A 19,233-nucleotide genomic window follows, 5' to 3' on the forward strand; every position below is an offset into this window, starting at 1 on the left:
CACACACACACACACACACACACACACACAACCTCTGCTGAATGTTTCTGAGGCAGTTGTACTTTCAGGTGAACACTTTAGTTATTACTATAATTATAATGATTTGCTTCGCTTTGTATCATTCTGTTTTTCTTTAAAACTATATATTTAGCATTTTCTGGTTTCAAAATGTTCAGTGTTAAAAATGTTGCAAGATAGATTTATGAAGATAAACATCATCATCTTAGTGACTATCACTTCAGTCACCAAGTCAGAGGGTCATTGTCAGTGACAAAAGACATTCTGGCTGGGGAAGAGCAAATACATGTTACAGCCACGACACTGAATATAACAAATGATGCCTGAACAAAATGGCTGCAATTTTGGGTTCACACATCATCCGCAAGTCTTTGTCATGTTTTTTGTTAAGCCAGACAATATGGCTGACCCTAATGCATACACACTACCACAGTCTGTGGTGTAAATGCACAGTTGATTTGGTCAGTGTGGATAACTGAGTTTCAGTTCTGGGACATTGAACTGTTATTTAAAACAATTATAAATCTTTTTTTTTTTTTTTTTGAATAATCTACGTGAAATGATCTTCCATTACAACTTCATTTGTCAAAGCAAAACATTTCTGATGTGATTACTGCATGCATGCTGGCGGACGGTTAAGGACAAATAAGCGTCAAACTGTGATACTGTGTTTTGCCTGTTTTTAAAGGAGGTATTTAAAGAGAAATCAATAACAACTAATTGTGAATCTAGCAATAAGCCAAAGGTCAGCTGGTTTAAATTAAAAAAAAGGAAATAAATTAAAGCAGCAAGCAGTGTCGATCGGGCCCTCGCAACGTAGGGCACGTCGGGGTGCTGGGCGGGATACCGGTTAACGCAGCTGTGCACTTTCGCAACCACTGGAGACTGCGCAAATGAGTAAGATGTTATATCTTTCATGGAATGGGTGGCAGTGGACATGATGTTTTGCACATTTTGTATTAATTCCTGAGTCCATAATGTGGCACTCGAGAACATGCACCAAACTGCATTATTTTGTTGTATATCAAGTGTAGACAAGATCAGGAGACTTTCCTGTGAATAAAATGATGATTGTCACACAAGGCTTACTTCCTGTTGTGTAAAGGTGGTGCTATTACTGTGATTCAATATTGGCCAGTAGATGTCTTCAGGCCAGGACTCTTATCAAATGGGAAATTTACGAAAGATCTGATGATGTGGATTCATCATTCCATCGCAACTTTCACATAAAAGCCTCATCAACATCTTGAGGATTTTCTGACCACGTTTGAGGTGGATGTGGTCAACAGGCTAGGAGAAGCATATCAAAATCGAAATGTAAATGGCAAAAAAACTATGCCAAAATTGCACAGTTAATTCAAAATGGCTAACTTCCTGTTGGGTGTAGGGTATGGCTCCAAGAGGCTTGTTTTTGTAAGTCTTGGGATATCACATGCCTACTGAATTTTGTACATGGGGTTAAATGTACTGCCAGGGCTACTCCGTTGAAATTTTGTAGGGGGTGCCAGTGAGCCATTTTGCCACACCCATATGCATTTTTGCAGATTTCAACTTAATCAGTTTACAACTGTCTCTGTATGCCTAATGATAATTCTTCCAGGCTTAGACACAAAACACATGTGGAGGATTAGCTCGAGGCTGAAGTCAAAAATCTAATTTGCTTCACAAATTTTAATTTCAAGGTTGTGTAAACTAAGAAATAAAAACCATCTTTTTCACATCCACATTTTTATTTTTTTTCATATCCTGGTTGTACACAGAAAATGAACTTTGACGTCTATGAACAGAGAGCATTTGATTCCATAAAAGTCAAAATGTTGCATGGGAGTTAAGAGATGCACAGCAGTAGCCCATCTCAACAGCTATCATCAAACACTGTCAAAAAATATTTTGCTGGAGCAAAGCTTGCAGTCAACCTAACTGTTTGCACTACATGGTATTGTTATTGCCTTTTTTCAGTGGACATGCTGAACAAATCTATGTATTTCTTCATACACAAAGTTATAGTATTCAAATATAAAACGCCACATTCCAATGAATTTCATAAGTTTTAATTAAGTATAACCGCCCCATTTCCAGAAATGGGCGTAAAATGTATGGAGTCCACCAAAAAAATCTGAAGGGGGTTAGGGAGATGGGCAACAGAACATATGATACCAAGAACAGACAATACAAAGCATTAATATGAGATTAACATTAGACTGAACTGAAGCTGTCCATTATAAATTAGAACAATATGACTGTAACAATCACTCATTCCTCCATTCAGTGAAATTTTAAAAAAAAAGCCACACAGACCACAAAAAAGTAAGTACTTTTTTTCCTATCTTAAAAATATCGGAAAAACAAAGATGTGATATGTCCACCTGAGTTTGGGTAAGATTAATCACCCAGCACCCAAAAGCTCCTCTCTCTGTCTCTCTCAGTAACAATGAATCATCACAGCAATGACTGTCTATTGCGCTGGGCTGGGTTTACAAAAATGGGGTTCATGCGTAGAATCATTTTTCTTTCTCTGTCAGCATCTAATGTATGTGTCGTGCTGGGCTCAGTTTCCTGTAATAACTGGATATTTATGTACATTGCATTATGTTTATGTAACCTCTTGATTTGCTTCATTCACTGCTGCCTCTACCTCTACTGTTTTTTTTCCTATCGTCTTTAACCCATCTGCTTCCAATGGGGCAAAGCCTGAGTCAACCCTGACATCTTTTGTGAAATGGCCAATTCATTCAAATTCAGAAGAGGGTGGAGGGACAAAAAGAATGGTTTTTACCTCAGGTTTTAATTAAAATCCCCTGTCAACACGCATTTGAGTTTTTTCAGAAAACATCAGGACAACAAGGAGGTTTTTTTTGGCTGAACTGCATTGCAAAAATCATGTTTTCCACAATAGCTATGAAGAGCTTTTAAGGGTTGTGAACATTTACACATTGTGCTGGGTATTTAATGTAGTTATAAACACACACAACCTAAAACAGAGAAACAGTTCATGTACAAAACATTGAGATGGTGAAAAAAAACCCTGAAAAACCCATCCTCATTTTAGGAAAACCTACCCAACCTGTCATTCTCTGCAGGTAACAGGAAAACTAAAATGACTGAAATGGCCATACCACCATACCACCATATTAGCTTGCTGATAATGCTCAGTGACAAACACACACACACACACACCCACACTCACACACATACATACTGTACAATGATGCAGTTCATATGCATTCTCAAATTGTATGTACAAGGAGTTTCCTTTTAACAGAGGAGATAGAGACAAAAGTCAAATACAGGCTCAGTGGGAGATGAGGCACAATCTTCAACAGTTTTGTGTTTTTTTTTTCTTGATTTCTCATATATGCTTGCACAAAGGCAAGTGGTAGTAAAATGTTTGAATATAGCTTTCATGACAATTAAATTACATCTGTCTCCCTATTCAACACAGGGATCCCTGTTTCAGAAAAGCAAGGAGCGGAAAATCCATGTCTCCTGGCCACATCACCTCACCTCACCTGGGAATGAGTTTGGCTACAAAGAAAGGTGCAGCCGGAAAAAAAAAAAAAAAAAGTTTTCTTCTAGTGTAAACAAGTGGACGTAAAATCTAGCAACATGACAAAGCTAGACTCCAAATCTGATTCTGTCCACTCTACAAAAACATATCTAACAGAGCTTTCTTCCAGTCCAAATGTGAAGGACTATTGTTTTCCCTGCATGCATAAATGAAGCTTTGTATCTGCTGTGGATCAGCCATGAACACCCTGCAGTAGCAGGTCAAGCGGAGCTGAAGCAGGGCTATCTACTGACACCCAACACATTTGTGTACTTGCAGGCTTAGCATTGCACATGAAAAAGTTTCAATACTGAGTGGTCTGGAATTTAAAAAAAAAAAAAAAAACTAAAAAAAAACTAAAAACTTTCCAGTGATTGTTAATGAGTCCTCCTCCTGAGATTTATATATAATTAGAATCAAGGAGGAAATATTAAGATACTCAGCCAGTGCCTGAGTCAGTTGTGTCTGTACCAAGCCATAAGATCATGTGAATAAGAAGACACCAGAATAGAAGAACAAAATTATTTACATTTGTACATCAACATCAACTCCATAAGCATTAGAGTCCAAATTCATAAAAAAAAATAAAAATAAAAAAAATGCAAAAATTAAGAACAGTTAGGCTGTTCTGAGAAATAACTGGATGTACACAGCATAGAAATCCAATTCTTCAACTGCTCTTTAACTTGGTCTTCATCTTAAGAAGCCACGTGAAATCTAATTTAACAATCCTAAAGCTCAGAGCCATGCTGTGCCAAAAAAAAAAAAAAAAAATGTATATGTAAATCAGGAACTATTAGTGACTCTAAAAAAAGAAATCAACTCTTGATTAGTAATTCTAATTAATCTAAAATTGTCTCTGGTTAGCACTTTCCACATTACATCATGTGTACGGGCCCCAACTTCAACCCTGATGCCTTCTATCAGAAATTCAGCAACTGTAAAAAATAAAAACAAATGGCATTTTAATCAAGGAATAATAAAAGAGAATTTGTGTATTAAAATTAATACACAGTTTATTCAGTTGCTTGTAATTAAAAAGACCTTAAAATTATAGACTGGGGGGAGAAGCAAACTGCAGTCATGTTGTGATGAAGGAATGACTGATGTTATTCCCCATTTCCAAAACGGGGTCGAATGTACTGAAATCCACTGAAAAATAATGATGATTCTTTAAATTAAAGCTCTGTGACAACAACAACCACTTTACAAGAGACACTCACAACAGGGATGACACTAGTTGTTACTATTGTTAATGTGTCTCTAGCTGAAAACAAGTCCAGATGAAAGTAGGCTCATTGGAGTCAAAACACTCACATTAAGTCCGCTATTCTTGTCTTGTGTAGTTACTGTCAGCAGTTAGAGAAACCAGGAGCTGAATTTAGAGGCTTCCCCACAGCAATGACTCTGATGTGCAGATCTGATGCAAAAGAAAGGAGGCAGCCAACACCCGCCTCTCTATAGGAGAGGTTCAGACAAGAGAGAACAGTGATAATGTCTACGTATCAAATGAAATCATCCAAATACATCTTTGGCAATAGCATTTGGCAATTCAACAAAGAAATAAATGCAGACATGGCTGAGGGATGAATTGCAATGCATCAGTCAGATGTGGAGATGAAGAAAGCAAAGAGAAAACAGAGAGAAAAGAAAATAGAGAACAGTGTAACGCAGAGGACAAGACTGCAAACACTGTGCACCATGGGAGGACCTCACCTCTATCCAAACTCATGGATGAAAAAACACACACACACACACACACACACACACACACACACACACACACACACACACACACACACACACACACACACACACACACACACACACACACACACACACACACACACACACACACACACACACACACACACACACCTCTCAAATTTCTCCACAACTCCAATCTCTAGGCATAGGGCACAATCAACCAGTCAAGTAAAAAGGTGTGTATTAGTGCAAACGTTTAAAAAAAAAAAAAAAAAACACATAGCATAATGAAAATGGTCAAGGTGTGAATGAGTGAAAGAGGGCAGAGAGAAATAAAGGACCTGTGTGCCAAGTGTATGACCCTCACAACATGCACGATCAAATAAACACAACAGGTTGCCAGTTTGTGCTTGTAATAAGTCTCTTCCCATTCAAAAACATCTGCCAAATTCATGCAAATTCTTGTCATGCCGGCATGTTTCTATATTTGAGTAGCATTTAAAAGGATAAAAAAGATGAGCCATCTTTTATGTATTAGAAATACACTAGGACACAGAAGTGAAGGGACTGAAATGCTGTGTAAGTGTGCTTGTGTTGAAGTCTTGCAATGTAAATTTTAAAAATCAGCCACCTAACTCACGCAGATTCATTCATTTATGTGAGTGTGTGTGACGCTAACGTCCAAAACTGTAAGTAACAGTTTTGGGTTAATAGAGTGTTTACTGCTGTGATGTGTGCTTGTGTGTGTTCTTTTTAGGGCACCAATGAAAAAAGTTGAAGGACGAGTAGGAAGATGAAGAGGGAGACAATAATCGGGGAGGTGATGTTGGATGTTTGGATTATTCTGCTTAAAGAAGCTTCACATCTTGTTGGATTGGCCCGGCTGGGGAGCGGGTTACGTTCTGGGCCAAGTCTTTCTCCAAACCCTGAGTGTGTTTGGTTCGTCTCTTGTACAACGAAATCTGGATTCTCATGTTTTTCTGTTTTTGGTTACAGTCCTCTGCAGCACTCAGTGTGTTTGGCTCTGATGTCTCTTGGTTGGGCTGGGCGGATTTGGTTCTTGCGGTTTGGACGTGTCCAGGTTTGACTGAGCTGGTCGGGTCTGGTTCTGAAGTTGTGGCAGGAAGACAGGCGGTACTGGTTGGTTGAAGTAGAGTCAGCAGGTCATGCCAGAGTTTGTTTCAAGACTTTGGCCACAGTAGTTTTCAGTACAGCCGTATTAACTACACTACTCTATCTTTGATGTTAAGCATTTAGAGATTTGCAGCACATAAATTCAAATGCTTGTTGTTTCACCACCGCAATGTCATGGGGTTATTGTCCTGTTTAGGCTGCCAGTACATCTTACTGGTAGAACCATGCTGTCCAAACTACAGTCTGGACAATCTCTTCTGTGGTCCTGGGTGGATGCAGTCACAGGATGGAGACAGGAAACAGCTGAGTTCTACCAGAATGCAGATTTGTTCACCATGTCCATTTGAAGCTCTACAATGATATTCCCACACGACCAAGAAATAATTTCACTGGTTTCATTTCAAAGCATCAATGCTCCAGCACTGCCACTGTGTCAATAGATTCTGGTAGTCCTGGGATCGTCAGAGTTGGATGTGTCCATGATTGCTGGATGTGTCTGATTGGAAAAATAAATCTTAGTATCCACTGGGAAAAGTTGATTAATGTCAGGTCTGAATTTGTTGTTTTTGAGTTATCTTGGGTTCTTGTTGTGTTTCTGATCAATGTTTAGCATCTGAGGTTGGGCAAGAATAACTTTGTTCTTCTGGGTTAGGTCTGCTCGGTTAAGAATCTGGCTCTGAGTAAGAAGTTCTGTCAGTAGAGGTACTAGATTAGGGAAAGGCCGGAAACGGGATGTGGTTCTGGTTATTTGTTCAGTGGGAACTACTACTGGAATCAGGTCGGGCTTGACTGGTGGTCCGTGGAGCACCGTAGAGGGTCACGGATGCTATGTGGTTATTCTGCATCACCTGGGAAAAGGAAAACAGACAGTAAGTGTTACAAAGGTATGGAGCTGAAATTTTCAGAAATACTGTGTTCAAATAAAATGTCTATTTTCAAGGCTTTGGGTTTAATAACAGTTTGCATCAAACTGAGGCACAGCAGCCAAAACCCCCAGGTAGCTTTAGAGTGTGTCTGCAATTTTAGTCCTGTTTGAATCTGTGATGTCGGTAGTATTAATAGAGTAAAAACCACAGTTTCTTTTACCTCCTTTAAAATGTCTAAATGAAACTCACCACAGATAAAACAGATGACATAAAAATTAAGATGGTGGACAAAATTCTGTCAAATTCTGCTCCACTTCTATGTGCTGAGTTTGCTTTTGTAACACTGTTATCTGTAATAATTGTAATAATAATCCTAGGTTTCATTTGATGAATGGTACATTAGTGGCACGCTTTGAATGGAAAATTGAAATAGACATATATGCTGTATCTCAGTAAATTTGGAAAGTGGGTACAGAGATTTCTTATTCAGTGTAGTCTAGCCCTACAGACAATCTATATACTACATTTTAATTAAGGCTTTGCACACATTGTCCAGACTCCAATGGTGTTCTGACCTCAAATATCATCCTCTGCAGTCCAAAACAGAAGGTAGAGCCGAATGGGTTGGTGTTATTGGCGGATGAGGACCTGTCAAACACAAACATATAATAAGGATACTCATCTGGATACAGTTCCAAACGTCTAGAAAAGTTTGCTACAGAAACCTTGCAGATTGAATGTTGTATTTGTAAACCAACAACAGCAATCAAATATGCTCACAGAATATCTTAGACTTAAAAAGCAGTAATGTGATCCATATTACACTACCTGTGCATGTGTATGTACTTTACCTGTGCAGTACTACAGGTTTCTCCATCGGGTGACCCAGCAGCTCCTGAATCTGATCCCACTGAGAGAGAAATAAAAATTGAACAGATAATTCAAGAGAAAACATTAATGGGAGTAGATTAAAAAGCTTTTCATCCCGTAGATCTTTTTAAAAAGATGGATTAGGGAAATAACAAGAGGGGTCTTTTGTTGTATCAGTTTCAAGGTGATAGTGTTAAAAGAACATAAAAAATACTGCTACTGGTACTTCCAGTGGCAGGATACATTCAGATGTATCAGACAACTGTGCTTTTTCTCAAAGGAAAATCAGAGCAAATTCTGGGATATTTTTAGTGGATAAAATTGTTATCACAGGACTTTTATTATATGATTTCCTCTGTACTAACATAAGAAAATGACTGTAGCTACAATACACAGCAGAGGTCATATTATCCATCTCCAAGTCTCCAAATTCACAGGTCTAGGGCAACAAAAAAGGCTCCAGTGATCCAAAATTTACTTGCAGTAATGCCAAACAGTAGCAACCAATACAGTTGCAGACTGGAATTAAAACGGTTACTTTAAACAGTTGTTTTGTGAACATGTTGAAATGTTTGGATGACTTATAAAACATTATAAAATGATGACAACTACATACATTTATGGCATGAAACACAGGGTTTACTAGTAATGCAGAGACCAGGTTTTGGAAGTAGTGATACCAGAGAAGAACAACTGAAAAGTGACAATCCTATAATCACCAACACAGAAGTAAAAAGTCAGCAATTAGAAAGCTGAATTCACTGAAAAAGATACAAAGCCAAGAGGCCACGTCAGATCACTACACCCCTACCATGGCGCCACCTTGTGAAATGACAACAAACCACTGACATCTGGCAAATGTAACCGTTATTATAAATGTTATCCTTAACTGACCTTACTGTAGGTGGTTAAGATGCAGTCCTCTGTCTGAGAATCAGTTCCTTCTAAGTGCATGGAGACAAAAACAGAAAATTAAATAAAAGGAGTGTTAAAAAAAAAAATCCTATCACAGTATTTATGCTGGGACACAAAAACCTCGTTCCTGATTAATAGTTTTGTGAGTGAACAATGTCCCACCTTTTTTGATGACTAGTGGAATCTTAAAGTCACATCGATGATATCTAGGATGAGAGAGAAAACACAATCAAAAGCATGTTAAACAGGGACAGAAATGCTACAGTGGCTGAGGTAAAAATATCGAAATATTGTCAACTATTGTGGAGAAGGAGAGTTAAAGTAAAACTGGGTAAAGGAAACATAAACAAATAAAAAACAGAGAAACAAGTTGCTTAGACAACAAGATATTTACATATTGAAGTTGTAATGTCCAGGGTAGTTGGTATGGAGGACAAACTTCTTAACCAGGTGAGTTGTCGAGTCAAACAGGATATCCTGAAAAATAAGAAAAAACAATCATCAAGATGGCTTTTGTGCTGTATGTTTGACCAGACCAGACCGGATTACACCCCCACATCCATTCATATGAGGGAACTGTGCGGTGAAGATTCTTGTTCAGAAGATCTAAACAGTGGCTGCAGATGAATTCATCTTGTTTACTTTCCCAGCCCAGATTGTCCAAACAGGTCCAGGGAATTAGGACAGTGATCCAAAAGCTCACTGGCTGAGCATGTTTTAAATCAAATTCACAGACAGACAGTATAGACACAGATTTTTGACAAAGATTTCATGTAAGCATCCAAATGAGAAGATACTTCTGTCTGATACAACTGAAATAAGACTGAACACTGAATGAGCAGACAAATAGAAGCCCCTGTACAACTCCCCAGATCAGCACATACGGTACATGTACTCCAGGGATTAACAGAGATATGACATTAACACAGCTGAGTTTTCTCACCAAAAAGTACATTATCATGAACAAGCTAAGTTTCCAACTTTATGACTTCATTTCTAAATTACATCAAACATGCTCAAGCGTCACCTCACCAAGAATTCCCGAGTTGGTCTGTGGCTTTAAAACAGGCACAACTACAGGTACAAAAACTTTAAACACAAAATATAACTACAGTATATGCAAACAACATTATAAAACACAGACACAAACATATACAAACATATACACAAACAAAAAAGTCTAGGCCAAGCTTACGTACCACTCCGAGGGTGAAGTAGTTGAAGAAGTAGTCATTACATTTAGAAGGAACCTGCTTGTGAGGTGAGGGAGAATGGATCTTCATCTAAAATAAACAAGGATTCATAACAGTACAGGATTTTTATCAGATAGCTTATTAAGAACAATTACACTGAATATGACAATTCAAGCCACATTCAAGAGGTGGAAATATTGACAACTGGACACATTTAGGTGAGCAAAAGTTAACAATCAACATGTTAAATGTAGCATGTCATTGGTGAATTGACACAAATAGTCTAGGTTATAACATACTATCATGATCCTTGGGGAAAACTGAGCTGTCAGAGTGATAGAAGATAGGCTGTGAAGTAGATTATAAACAGACTCTAACAACAGCAACAGCTACAACAAGTGACCATGTAATGAAAGAGTTCCTACCTTGTCCTCAGACTTGTAGAACACTTTATGTGGTGAGCCTAGAGCACCCAGTACATCCTGACAGGAATCTCCAAAGTAGATGCTCCTCTCTAGTGACCTCACTTTAGCATCAGTCATTACGCCAGGACCACAACCTGCTCTCACACATTTCAACACAACAAGAGATAAATGACAAGACAAACACAAATGACAAGAAAACCAAAATAATATCAGAGAATAGCAGTTGTAATGAAAATGTGAACAGTTTGGAAAAAAAAAAAAAAGAAAAGCCACAAACATCATCAGTTTTTGTTTTAAACTTTTACCATGCAACTACAGTAGACACATAAGTACCAGCCAGGTATCTACAGCTAAATCTGTTTGTCTATGAAAAGGGCTACATAAAAAAATTAGGAATAATACTATGGAAACATGTTGATTCTTCTCATAAATATATTATATTGCAGTACTTCAATCCGTGCTATAAATACTGCAGTCCCATCCATTCCTCCAGACACACAGACACAGAGACGTATGTTACCTGCAGTGAGAAGGCGAAGTTTGAGCCCCAGAGGCCCTGCCGAATCTCTAAGGACATCCACACACTCTGCATAGATGTTGCCAAGGAAACAAGCCAGTGGCATTGTCGGAGCTCTGAGGACACAGGGGGGACAGTGTTTGTGCCCCTTATTACTGGGCTTTCTTAATTCTGAGGTTTTGAATTTGGGTTTCTTGTGGCTTTTTGTTGTTGGTGTCTGTGCTCTCCACACATCTGTTCAGTTTACAGTGTAGTACACATATTTATATGTGAAATAAGAACCTCAAGCGTTGTTGTTTCCTTTGAGCTAACAAACCAATATGCTCCAAATTTGTTACAGAACCTTTATATATACACTGTACATAAAAATAACAAACCAGCAAGTATACTGGACAACAACCGTCAAAGCTGTGGCTGGCTTATCACATTAATAGCCATTAATCAACAATCATCTACTGCTTTCAAAACACTCACACTTTTATCACCACGTGTGATTAAAATCTTCTAAACATTTTCTATTATTTTCTGTTCTGTAACGTTGAGCATTGTGCAGCCCTGCTAGAGATAGGTCCACTTTGAGCAGCATTTAGTTTGTGTATCTGTATGTGTGCGTATGTACCTTGTTTCCTGCAGGTTGTTGCCAGTGTAGATGTGCATCCTCTTGACCATAGCCCCGTGTGGAATCTGCAGGGAGGCCAAACCCAGGGCAAAGTTAGGCTGCCAAGGCAAAACAACTGGGAGTAGTACAGGACTGGAATACATTGTGTTTGTGTGTCCAAAATAACACACATATTAAGAAGAAACTGTAACACAAACAGATGTTTTACAGAACACTATTTTGACAAGTACAGAAAGATTTGATAAAAGATGATAAAGGAAAGAGGAATAAAGGGTCACTGACTGACCTAAGTACCCATGCCCCGGTGGGGAAAAACTCCATTATGTTTTCACTGATTGGTGTCATTGCATTTTAATCCAACTTGGGTTTCTATCAGGTAGCGACCTTTAATCTGAGACAGGTCCAACATCCAATTAACATCCATTATGGCTCAGCAGTGGTTACTTTATTTATGTGCTGGTGTTTTGTCTGTTTCCAAGTTCTGTTCATCAGCACCAAGCAACAGAGATGCAAAAAAGCTGCAGATGATTTGAACTGAAGCAAAAGCTTGGAGGTTTTAAGAAATTTGAAAACAAAATATCCTTAGCATTATACGGTTTCTACACTGTGACAGTTTTATCTGAAAACACTCAACTTACAAAGAATCTCAGTCGTCATACAAACTCAACACAAACAGGAAACAAACTACAGCTGTGTGTTGAGATTTAGACAAAGAAATGCTATTATAAGTCACACTAGAAGCTGAAACTACCAAGTTTGTACCTGCACACAACTACAGACGACAAGCAAGCACAAGCTGTTTTTTCAATGAATCAAACAAACCATTCAACCAGCTTGACATACAGCTCAGGAGGATAGGAAGGTTAATAAAATACTCAATACTATAATATCACAGATAGCCTATGTTGGAGCAGCAAGCAGTAGCCAAAGCCTAATAGCTAAACAAAAAGATGTGACAAACTGCAAAGAAATTGTAGATGGAATATGAAGTCAGCTGAGTTGAACTAATCATGTGAAGAGGAGCAGTACAAACATCCCTGTATGATTTGTGTTTTCACAATAGCGCAGCTATACAATATAGACAGTACAACATTCCCAAGAGGCTCTGTCTAATTATACAATCCTCAATGCAAAAACACAGCCACTAAGGCCGAAATCTAAGACTCTTCTATATTAAGCAGTATGTACAAATATGCAGTTTGCAGATTGTTTTTGGTGTGAAAATTTGACTATTATTGTTACTGCTGGGTACCTGCATTGTCTTGGAGAATTTAATGATTAATTAATGCTGCCTGAGCTAGCTCAAGTCCCTGATATCCCATAGAACACTGCAATGAGTCTTTGACATCTCAACAGTGTAAACACTGGAATTCATACTTGGTGCATTTTGAGATCTGATCTAATATCTGATATGATCTTCTGTCCCAAAGATTAAACAAGCAGCAGGACATTCACATTTTCAACATGCATTTGGTATCTTTATTCAGTCCCACAATATTATTATCACAATGCAACAGCTGACGGGGATTCAGGAACGTGTTCAAAACAAACACAGGGCTTGACCTTAGACTGCCTGTATGAAGCATAATCACTTAAATTCACAAGGCTGGCCCGATTCCCCTGGGATGTATAGAAACGACCACTCTGCTCTTCTTTAACTGGCTGACAAGCAAATAACTTAAAACATTCTCACCTCATATTTTGGAGCTTCATTCCAAGAGTCCAGTTGGAAGGAGAAGGACAGTCCTCGAAAATTGAGATGGAACAACTGCTCTGCGGCATTGTAAACTGGATGGAGAGGGGTGAAGAGGAAGACGTTTTATAAAACAGACAAGTAAGATCAAAATGTAGGTTCATTTGTAAGTGTGTTTTGCTTTGTAAAGTACCTCCAGGGTGCGTAGCTCCAAATGACTGGTCTATTTGCTCTATTGTGGGGGCAATGGCCTGAGAGTTGAAATGGACTCCACTGAAACACAATACACACACGGAGTCAGCGTTAAATCAATTAACAATCACACAGGCTGAACTGCATTAGTTGAGGAGCTATTGCCAGCGATGTGAAATGGATTCCACCGAAAGAAATAAAATCCCACATACACAGTATAAGACACACAGTAACGCAGGCAAACTCCATTACTGTGATGCCATTCACTAAGTAGCTGTAGGCCTGTATGCGGGGAGCTATGACTTATAGTTGAAAGTGGTCTCTATGGCAACATAAAATGTACATATAACATAACAGCTGAGAATCTAACATGGTTTTTACTGTGGATAAATCAGCTGCTCCCAGCAAGTTTGTTAACTCCTTCAGCTTCATTTTGACATCATATTTCTACTCACCAGTATTTCAACTTGACTTTGCTCAGGTCATACACTTCAATCACCTGTCACCCGCAAAGATGAAAAACATTAGGGCACAAAACAAATGGTTAATTAAATGTCATTAAACAAGGCAGGGGAAGTCTTAGGCCCTGTTCATACCTGGCATTGACATGTGTTTTGGGTGTTCCGATCACAATTGGACAGCTCTAAGAACAGGTGTGAATGAACCCAAGAAACACTGAGGACGCATTTGAGATCTGATCACTGGGCAGAATATGGCTACATTCTTTTAAGGGTGTGAACGCAAATGTGTCCTGGGCCATATTTAAGGACTGCCTGTTCAACTGACATCCTCGTCCTGTCACATCTTAATAATGAAGCAAAAATATTATTACACTTCTCACAGTGACTCCCATACATTGATTTATTTGTGGCGGCCCGCTACTATATCAACATTGACCACCACCGTTTTTTTGCTACTTCTAAATGGGTAAAATCTTATTTTATTGTAGAGCTGTGCGCAGCGCATTATTCACTCAGCCCCTCCTTGCTCTGCCTCTCTCTGCCTCTGCCTCTGCAACACATTGACAACAGACTACCTGGCATAGTCAGACTGGCTAAAAACAACAACACATTTTGTCTTTGCAAAGAGAATTTATGTATGTGTTTATCTGTCTATAGAGTGGGGAAGTGAGATCTGACCACAAGTGGTCACTCGAGACGCATGTGGAGACACATTTTAAGCTGCTACTGCTAATTAAATGAGGAGAAGTGTCATAGCCCTTTCTCATATCTAGTGTGCAACACTAGATTGTGTCAAATATTAACTAATATAATATAATATTTATATATATATATAAAATAAATACCTTAGTGAAAGGCAGTTGCTTTAAAAATCTTTTGGTACTGGAAACACAGTGAGGATTTTTCTTCGAGTGTCCCTTTAAGTGTCTCTGAGTTTGAGTCTCAGTGCCCACACACCACTGGCCCTGCTGCTCCCTGACACTTTTTCTTTCACATCGCCCACCAGTTAAAATCGACAATATTCACCTTGAGTCTCTGATTCGTGGCATCAAACAGCAGCTTAATCCCATCCTGAGTCAAGTTCAGTATGAGGTCATGGCTGAGTGGTGTCTGGAGGGAAGATAAACACACTAATTCATTAATGGAGAGGAGGAGGGGGGCATGCCCTCATGCACAGATATGCAATCAGAATCAGCTGCTTTTGTAGATGATTTAAGGGAGCTGGGACGCACACCAATACTATGACTGCATATATATTTTACATCAGACAAAAAATGGTCAGTTTCATTTGGCATCATTTATGTTAATATGAACCACTGCTTCCAGTTCCCACTGGATCAATCTCACACCTGAGTCAGTGTTTCAAAAACAACCTCCCTTATTGACTTTTTTTTTTTTTAAACCATTGAATCTGGAGAAAAAATTTAAATATAGCTTGATTGAAAATCAAATTTTAAGGCTGATATTGGGAGTTTTAAAAATCAGATGAAGATATATGGGCTGGTATCCTTTTGTCAAATGCACATTTTTTTTTTTTTTTTTTTTTTTAAAACAAAGCTCCATTAAATTATTTTTAAAGAACTGTTACAAAGATATGTACTAATGTGGGCACTTTATCGTTAAAAATTAACTTTTCACTGCCCTCTGGTTACCTCAAACATACACCGATTAGCCACAACATAAAAACCATTTACCGTATTTGGTTGAATGGTGTATATTTTATCTATCTAATATAATCTCATATAATATAATATATAAAATCTAATCTATCTATCTATATGTATAGATACATAAATATATATATAATTAAATACACACACATATAAATACACACACACATAATGTTGTAAAAATACAAATATTTTGGGTTGTAGAACAACTGGAATTACTGCTACCACCGGAAATTCTTGCAAAATTTGTACTGCTGTCTAAAAAGGAATTCTTATACAAGCTGATTAACATTTTTGTGTGTGTGAGAGCACATCGTAGTTTGGCTATGTTACCTGTTCACTGTATAGCACCTGGACATTTTTGATGATGCGGCAGTGTTTCTGTAGAATAGAGATGGCCTGGGCCAATGGCATCCCTGGAAATACAGACATGCAAACACACTCACAAATGAGGGTGAGCAACAGCATTTCTTATTAAGCCTTGGAGCTCAACAGTAAATGGTAAAATTAACATACAAGGAATTCGGCTTCTAATATGAATGGAAAGCTCACAGTCTCATTCTTCTTCTCCATGTGATTAGTGTGAGTTATGCTCTTTCAAAATGTTGTAATACGCACCTAAGGCAAATTCCCATAGCTCATTTCCTAGTGATCTCTCAGGCACCACCTCCAGATCCAGCATTGGCAAGTAGTTGGGGTCAGCTCACCTCACCTCAAGACACAATGGGACTCTCTGAGGGACCCTTTCTCTCTGCTTTTCTCTCCTTGATCACAGTACTGTCTTACAGCAGTTTCAGCTGGCAACTTTAATTCATAACTCTATCTACTTACTTTTCTAAACCTACCAAATTCATGAGTGTGAGCATCAAGCACTTACACAGTCTATGAGTTACAGTAAAGGGTGACCTCTCGATCACGTCATATGCTCTTGGCATTAAAATGGAACCGAAGAAGAGTGATGAAATGTGCTAAATATTTAAAATGATATCCACAACACCACCTAAGGCTGAACACCTAAGGCTAGACAAAAATAGTTTTAAATTAAAGTTTAACAAGTTAGCCAGCAAAGGCTGCCAGCTTTCCCACAAACAAATTACGCAACCTGTCAGCACACCTAAAACGCACAAGGCCAGCTGTTAACCTACTGCTTGTGTGTGTGGTAAAAAAAAAAATCGATACAGAAAAAACCCAACCTCAATTAACTTAATTTAAAGTCAACAAAAAAGCAGATAGATCGAACCTGTCCAACAGGCTTCAATTTAATAACTAACATCAGCTTAATCGGCTACAGTGCTGTGTCCTGTGTATCCAAAATACCTTCAGAGCACCTGATCCAGTGACTAACAGCTAAAAAATAAAGAGACACAGAAATAATTCTTCCAAACTTGACTATTCACGCTGTTAGCTTTCGTTATCTGTCGCTTCGTTATCAAAGCTTGACAACAAGACTTGTTTCTTTGCGCTATGGGCTAACGGTAGCTGCAGAGCTAGCTGCCCTTTTCGCCTACTGGTAAAGAAGTATAAATATAAATAACGTCTACGCAGACAAAATTCTAAATTCAAGACACAGAAAATTAATATTGTAGTTCACACTGGCGCGACATGAACAAAGAAAGCACGCCAAGCCGTCGGCTGTCTTTGCTGATTTTCTTTCTTCCTTCCACCGACGGTTTAAGCTTTGGAGCTAGCTTTTCTGCCGCTAGTGCGTAAATTGGAAGTCCTCACGATGACAAGTTTCTCTAGTTGCGCATGAACTCGTCAGCGGGTAAATGCCCACCGTGTCCCTCTCTCGGGTTTAATGTGTCTTCAATGTCAGGAGCAGATAAGAGCAACACAGTGCCCAAACAACAGTAACTTCAGGCATCAACAACAGCCAGCAGGGTCAGCTGATAATTTCACTTCCTGTGTACGACGGAGGTTCTCGGTTGACGTACTGAGGTCACGGTCAGCTGACACAGTCGACCAGAGGAGCGGTTAAACACTTTGGTCATCTTGAAGTTTCCCCAAATTTTATTTAATGTTTTTTCTAAATGTAAATAAGTTTGAAAAACACACACACACACACACACACACACACACACACACACACACACACACACACACACACACACACACATATATATATATATATATATATATATATACACACAATACATTACAAAAGTATTCAGACCCCTCCACTTTTTACGTTTCAGCCTTAAGCTAAATTTAAAAAAAAAAAAAAAACCCTTATCAATCAACACTAAATACCCCATAATGACAAAATGAAAAGACAATTTTGGAAATGTTTGCAAATTTATTAAAAAACAAACAAACATTTACATAAATATTCAGACCCTTTGCTATGACAATTGAATTTTAGCTAAGGTGTCTCCCATTTCTCTTGATCATCTTTGAGATGTTTCTCCACCTTGATTGGAGTCCACCTGTGTTCATTTCAATTGATTGGACATGATTTGGAAGGCAAACATCTGTCTATATAAGGTCTCACAGCTGACAATGCATATCCGAGCAAAAACCTAGCCATGAGTTTGAAGGAACTGCCTGCAGAGCTCAGAGACAAGATTGTGTTGAGGCACAGCTCTGGGGAGAGCTACAAAAACATTTCTGTGGCATTGAAGGTTCCCAAGAGCACAGTGACCTCCAAAATTCTTCAATGGAAGAAATGTGGAACAGCCAGGACTCTTCTTAGAGCTGGCTACCCGGCCAAACTGAGCAATCAGGGTAGAAAGGCTTGGTTAGAGAGGTGACCAAGAACCCAATGGTCACTCTGGCTTGAGCACCAGAGATCCTGTGTGGAGATATAAGAATCTGTCATCTTAAATGTCTGTGTGTTTTCTGAAATGTTTTTTTTGTAATGACTCTCATTTGTGGTACTTAAATCATTAAAACATCTTTCTAGAAACAATGCCCCCCCGGATAATCCACAGAATACTTTATCAATTGGGGATTATTTTTTTCAATGTAATGTAGTTCCCATTTCATCAATGGCTGGACCAAAAAGAAAGCTTCATTGTTTATTCAGAAAGTTTCATTTGATATGTAAATCTAAAGGGCTCCAAACAACAGGCATATATTCAGATTCATTGCATTTAAAACAGTAGCCAGGACATTTCAAATAGTCCTTTCCCACAGAAGACATTTTGACACGTTGCAGTAGGGAAAAACACAGGTATAAATAATTAAATGAATGATGGCTGAATTCAATTTAGCTGCTCCCATTTGAAGTGTCCTAGTATTGTGAATGTTGGCTCACTGTCACACTGTTTGGGCTTACTGGCAGCCATTGGTAATGCTATTATTAACACAACCCCACAGGTGTTGATCAGACTGCTCATTTTGAGGAACAGCCGAGCTATGCTGGCATATCGTGATGTCGCCAAACTGCACACAGTAAAAAGAATTA

At 38.6% G+C, this 19,233-nt stretch overlaps 1 protein-coding gene across 2 annotated transcripts; it reads right to left on the reverse strand.

Annotated features, from left to right (window-relative positions):
• Positions 1 to 5,401: 5,401 nt before the first annotated feature.
• On the reverse strand, positions 5,402 to 17,750 carry phaf1 (phagosome assembly factor 1). Of its 2 annotated transcripts, none has more exons than XM_040134207.1 (16): positions 16,446 to 17,750; positions 16,161 to 16,243; positions 15,184 to 15,267; positions 14,152 to 14,195; positions 13,698 to 13,777; positions 13,505 to 13,599; positions 11,812 to 11,876; positions 11,196 to 11,308; positions 10,676 to 10,809; positions 10,257 to 10,340; positions 9,452 to 9,534; positions 9,220 to 9,263; positions 9,037 to 9,086; positions 8,124 to 8,182; positions 7,848 to 7,920; positions 5,402 to 7,254 (listed from the first exon to the last, which is right to left on the reverse strand). In XM_040134207.1, exons 1-16 carry the CDS (start codon positions 16,507 to 16,509, stop codon positions 7,159 to 7,161), a joined length of 1,251 nt encoding a protein of 416 aa, XP_039990141.1. In that variant the 5' UTR covers positions 16,510 to 17,750; the 3' UTR covers positions 5,402 to 7,158. The 2 variants fall into 2 exon arrangements, with proteins under 2 accessions (XP_039990141.1, XP_039990140.1); XM_040134206.1 differs by having other exon boundaries at positions 11,812 to 11,909.
• Positions 17,751 to 19,233: the final 1,483 nt, after the last annotated feature.

The sequence above is a fragment of the Xiphias gladius genome, chromosome 8 (assembly GCF_016859285.1).
Source record: "Xiphias gladius isolate SHS-SW01 ecotype Sanya breed wild chromosome 8, ASM1685928v1, whole genome shotgun sequence".
NCBI classification, from domain to species: domain Eukaryota; kingdom Metazoa; phylum Chordata; class Actinopteri; order Istiophoriformes; family Xiphiidae; genus Xiphias; species Xiphias gladius.

Bases quoted from the DNA above. Each gene is read 5' to 3' on its own strand.
- phaf1 (XM_040134206.1), bottom strand. From the start codon at position 16,509: ATGCTGGATCTGGAGGTGGTGCCTGAGAGATCACTAGGAAATGAGCTA. The intron at 15,268-16,160 runs GTAACATAGCCA...TCTTCCCTCCAG, and splicing joins AGGTGCTATACAGTGAACAG to ACACCACTCAGCCATGACCT. The intron at 13,600-13,697 runs GTACTTTACAAA...CTCTCCATCCAG, and splicing joins TGGAGCTACGCACCCTGGAG to TTTACAATGCCGCAGAGCAG.